Source organism: Microtus ochrogaster, unplaced genomic scaffold, assembly GCF_000317375.1.
Source record: "Microtus ochrogaster isolate Prairie Vole_2 unplaced genomic scaffold, MicOch1.0 UNK4, whole genome shotgun sequence".
Lineage (NCBI taxonomy): Eukaryota > Metazoa > Chordata > Mammalia > Rodentia > Cricetidae > Microtus > Microtus ochrogaster.
Genome location: NW_004949102.1, coordinates 14,736,642 through 14,741,889, shown reverse-complemented (window position 1 = coordinate 14,741,889; position 5,248 = coordinate 14,736,642). Strand labels below are relative to the sequence as shown.

The window sequence follows — 5,248 nt, the reverse complement described above, 5'->3', positions numbered from 1 at the left end:
GTGTGTGTGTGTTGGGAAGGCATGGAGGACGACCAGAGAACCAGGACAGGTTCTTCCCTTTTGATACACTCATGTAAGCAATATTAGGTAAGTATTAAGACACATTCACCTTGCACAGGTGGAATCATGGTTCTTGGGGAGGTCAAGAGATGTCCCAAGTTTATGTCCCAGATCCAGATCTGTGGGCCGGTACTTAGCTCTCAAATATATACATTGGTCACCTGTTCTTTCTGCAGGAACTTAGTGGCTCCTCCATGGTCCCCATCATGACCGAAGTGGAGACGAAAGCAGACCCTCCCACCTTCAACAGGACTAATAAATTTACAGCTGGCTTCCAGAACATTGTTGACGCCTACGGTGTAGGGAGCTACAGAGAGATAAACCCAGGTAAAGGTCTGATGCCTTGCACAACGAGGTAGCAAGAAATTGAAAATTGCTGAGGTGTGCCTCTCAGTAGAGGCGGGAGGTGAATCCAATTATACCGTGACATTCTACAATGTCTTTCGGTTTCCCAAGGCTTTTGGAAATGCTGACTTATGAAAGATTTACTTTTTATCTTCACCCTTCCTTGAGTATGCTTATTTTATCTATTTTTATTTTATGTGCATTGGTGCTTTGTCATGGGTGTTGGGTCCCCTGGAACTGGAATTACAGACAGTGCGAGCTGCCATGTGGGTGCTGGGAATTGAACCCAGATCCTCTGCAAGAGTAGTCAGTGCTCTTAACCACTGAGCCATCTCTCCAGCCTTTTGAGTATGTTTTTGTTTAGAGTCAGGTTCCTGTATGTAGCCCAGGGTAGCCTTGAACTCACGATCTCCATGTTTCCATCTCCTGAGCACTGAGTGTACAAGTGAGTAACACCACGCCTGGCTGTTTTAAATGTGAGCCAACCCTAGGTTTCATTTTCTTCTCCAAGTCAGCCAAGGCCCTATAGCATCTTTACAATTCCGAAGTTATTGTGTGAGAAAGACAAGGATCCACAGGACCTGAGATCAAGAGAATAGATTCTTGGTTCCCTGACTTGTTTCGTGTGACTACGGAGGCCTGGGTAGTAAAATATGGGTAGACTAGATGCTCCATAGCCACACAGACAAGAGGACAGTTCTCTAGCCGGAGTCTTCTCTAACTTGTGACCTTCAAGGCCTTCGGGGCCTTCAAGGGGTCATGATGCCTGTGAGTGACTGCTGGTGCTGTCTGGGGTGGAGACAGACCAAAGCTGATACTGACAAGAATACAGGAGTTAGAGACACCCTTCCAGTCCTGTGTTAGCCACTTTTACCACACTGGCCAAATACCTCCAAAAACAGCTTATGGAAGATGGGATTCTATCAGGGCTTTTCCGCCCTGTAATAAAATGAATGCCCTGAGCAAAGAAACGTAGGGAAGCAAGGGTTTATTTTAGTTCCTGGTTCCAGAGGGAGAGTCTATCCCCAGCAGGTAGAGAGGGCATGGCAGTAGGGGCAGGAAACTGGGGGCACCCACATTTTCATCTGCACACAGGAAACAGAGAAAGAATAGAAAATGGGGCGAGGCCATAAAATCTAAAGCCCATGCTTCCTCCTAAAGGTCCCATAATCTTCCCAAAAGAGTGCCACCAACAAGGGACCCAGTGCTCAAATGTGAGCCTATGGGGGTGGGGGGCGTTTGCCATGCGGGGAAGGAGAAACAGGAGCCGAGAAAAGGGTCAATGGAAAGGGGTCAGGGCGAGGTTGAGTTTATTCTAGTTTGATTCCTGTGGCTGCCATAAACACTATGACCAAAACCAAACTGGGGAGGGAAGGGTCTGTTTCACCTTATAGTTCTAGTTCACCATGAAGGGAAGCCAGGGCAGGAGACCATGGAGGAGTGCTGCTTGCTGCCTTGTGCCTCATGGCTTTTCAGCTTACTCCAGGGAGGCACCACTCCCGGTGGACTGGGCCTTCTCATGTCATTAGGAAAACACCCCACAGATTTGCCTACCCGTCAGTCTGATGGAGGCTTTTTTCCCCCAGAATGGTTCTAGCTGTGTCAAGTTGATGAAAACAAAACAAAGCAAAACAAAATCTAGCCAGCATTTACTTCCTCAAATGGATACAGTTCCAGTCTGCGATGGAAGAGCAAACGTTGAAGACCAGTTCAGGGGCTGTACCCTGGGGATGCCCCAGACCGCAGCCTGCCAGTGACCAATCCCTTATTTAGCAGATGAGGCCTTAGACCACCTTCTCTACCCTTGACCCCCTCCCAATGCCACCATCCCATGAATTTATCAAGGGATTAATCCAGAGGTTAGGTCAGAGCCTGCAGGATCTCATCTTTCTGGAAATGCTATCACAGAAACACCCAGAGGTGCTTTGCTGATCCAGTCCAGCAAACAGTCAAAAATTTACCATTACAAATGCCACCTAAATGTGATCATGGGAAGCTTGACGCTTGAGTCACCTGTGAAAGGCTCAGTGCTAGCATAACCTGAGAAAGGAGAATCTGTGCTCATGGGGTAGCTTGGGCATGTGGGAACCATGCCAGTACTGTGTGGAGATGGGGGGAAGACAATCAGAAAGGCTTGTGGGAACCTGCCTGCTTCTCGAGGGATCTCTCTAGAGAAATCTTGGTGGGGGTATGGGGACCCATTCAGGGGCCTCAGTCGCTGTGACTGTCACCCCTACAGCTCCCTACACAATCATCACCTTCCCCTTCCTGTTTGCCGTGATGTTTGGAGACTGTGGTCACGGGCTGGTGATGCTGATGGCGGCCCTGTGGATGGTCCTAAACGAGAGGCACCTGCTGGCTCAGAAGAGCACCAATGAGGTGGGTGGTCAGCCAGTGTTCCTGGAGGGAAAGCAGTAAAATGTGTACATGAGGAGTTGGTGGTGGTGCACATGGCACACACCTTTAATCCCAGCGCTTGGGAGGAAGAGACAGGATGATCTCTGTGAGTTCAAGGCTAGCCTGGCCTACGTGGCAAGTTCTAGGACAGCCAGACTGAGAGACACTGAGACCTTGTCTTGAACAAACAAAAAACAAAAACAAAATGTATATGTGAAGGGCTGGCTCAGCAATTAAGAGTGCTAACCGCTCTTGTAGAAGTTGTAGAAGCTTGGTTTCCAGCGCGTGTGTTGTGGTAACTCACAACCTCCTGTAACTCTAGCTCCAGGGCATCCAGCTCCCTCTTCTGCCTCCTTAGGCCCCTGAACACGTGTCATATTCTCACACATAAAAAAATAAACATAATGTGATTGTCACTCTAAGGAATAACATGGTTTTGTGAAAAACAAAAAGATACAAAGTTTAAAAATAGCCCAGTTCAGCCCAGTGGTGGAGGCTGGTGTGCTCATCTTTAATCTCAGCACTCAGGAGGCAGAGACAGGTGGATCTCTGTGAGTTCAAGGCCAGTCTCCTCTACAGAGCTAGTTCAGCCAGGGCTATGCAGAGAAATCCTGTCTCAAAAAAAACCCCAATAGCCTAATTCAACATAAGGCTTTTGAACAAGGTGGTTCCTTTGGGCAGCTTGCGCAGTAAGTTCACCAACTCATTTGGGATAATAAGGCATTGGGTTTTGGCTTACTTATTTTTGTTTGTTTGTTTTAGAGTCTCATGGATCCCAGCCTGGCTTCAAATTCATTTTATAGCCAAGTTTGACCTTTCTCTTCTGAGCCTCCTGTCTCTACCTCTGGAAGCTGGTGATTGTAGGCATGCAGAGCTTGCCCGGTCTGTGTTGGACAGGAGACTGTGCATGCTAGGCCAGCCCACAGCACTGGTTCTTGTTGCTGTTTGGGGGCCTGAGGAATGAATCCAGGAACTTGTGTGTGCTAAGCAAGGATTCTACCTCTCTTACACCTCCAGCTCCCTTTATTATTATTATCATTATTATTATCATTATTTTAATTGTTTTGAGAAGGATCTCACTATATGAGCCAACCTGGTCTCAGACTTTCAGAGGTCTGCTTACTTCTGCCTCTAGAGTGCTAGAATTAAACCTCTGCTGGAATTAAACCTTGCCTTCTCATAATTAAAAAAAAATCTTTCTCTTATTCTTATTATAAAAACAAAACATATTAATTGTAGAACTTAGTTTGGATTACAGTCTGAACACCTAGAAAAGATGGCAATGATGCTTTTGAATATATCTACCTTTTGTGTATTTGTGCTTATCTACAGATACATAATTTTAAAAAATTGCCATCAAGAACTACACATTATTTGTAGCTTCTTTTAAAACCTATCCTAAAATACCATGAATGTTTTGTTCATGGCAGAGTCTCTTTCTAAGAAACCCCAAGGGTTCCTGGACATTGGGACCTCACTCTTGGCACCCTCTTTAACACGGCTCTCTTCCACGCTGTTTTGAAGGCAGAAGTCCACGGGAGCTTGTGCGGGTTGGAGTTCGTCTGCCAGTCAGTTAATGGCAGGTGTGCTCATGGTAATACACGTGACAGAGCGGAAACACGCCCTTAGCTGTGTTCCAGGCTGTACGAGGCACAGGTTGGATTAGCCGAGCAAGTGCCATGATGTCATCGTGAGTTAATCATAAGCAAGGTCAGTCTTGCGACCAATTCAGTCTTCCATGGCAAACTTTTAACTGATGTCGTTTTCTGTGGAAGACATTTAAAGTTGCAAAGCGACGTGTCAGCTGTTCCTGGAATGAATGATACCCGAATTCAGCATCTTGAGAATGAATGGTACCTGCATCCAGGAAACTGCTTTCCCTGGCGGATGTGGCAGACAGAAGCCCAGCTCTGAAGGCAAAGCCCCCAATGATGGCAGATCTGACCTGGAACGGTGGGGCAGAGGCCAGCTCAGGCTTCTCTCCTGGAGGTGCTGGAGACCACAGCCTGCCAGTTTCCAGTCCCTTCCTTAGCAGACAAGGCCTCAGAATGCACAACAGTCGATTCTGCTGAGACAAAGAACACGAGGCTTACATGTTTTGTTTGCACAGAGAATACCGGCCAGGACTACCCCAACGTGGGCGACTGTGACGTCTGCCTTGGTCATGCCGTCTCTCCCCCCACTACTGATGCTGGAGATGACCCACACCACTCCCCCTCGGCATCTCTTCAGGCCCCACTGACACTCACCCTTTGTTTTCCTGGACCAGATCTGGAACACCTTCTTCAATGGGCGCTACCTGATCCTGCTCATGGGCATCTTCTCCATCTACACGGGCTTGATCTATAATGACTGCTTCTCCAAGTCTTTTAACATCTTTGGGTCCTCCTGGAGCGTCCAGCCTATGTTCAGAAATGGCACATGGAAGTAAGTTTATAGCCTGCCT

The 5,248-nt window shown here is 47.5% G+C and overlaps 1 protein-coding gene across 2 annotated transcripts in view; it reads left to right on the top strand.

The window, feature by feature from the left end:
- The window catches only part of Atp6v0a4 (ATPase H+ transporting V0 subunit a4), a 42,074-nt gene that overhangs the window by 17,506 nt on the left and 19,320 nt on the right, over positions 1 to 5,248 (top strand). For both annotated transcript variants that reach the window (XM_005365836.2, XM_013353242.1), the window contains exons 10-12: positions 237 to 387; positions 2,645 to 2,784; positions 5,072 to 5,229. In XM_005365836.2, coding sequence (XP_005365893.1) covers positions 237 to 387; positions 2,645 to 2,784; positions 5,072 to 5,229 — 449 coding nt within the window. The remainder of the gene's footprint in view (positions 1 to 236; positions 388 to 2,644; positions 2,785 to 5,071; positions 5,230 to 5,248) is intronic.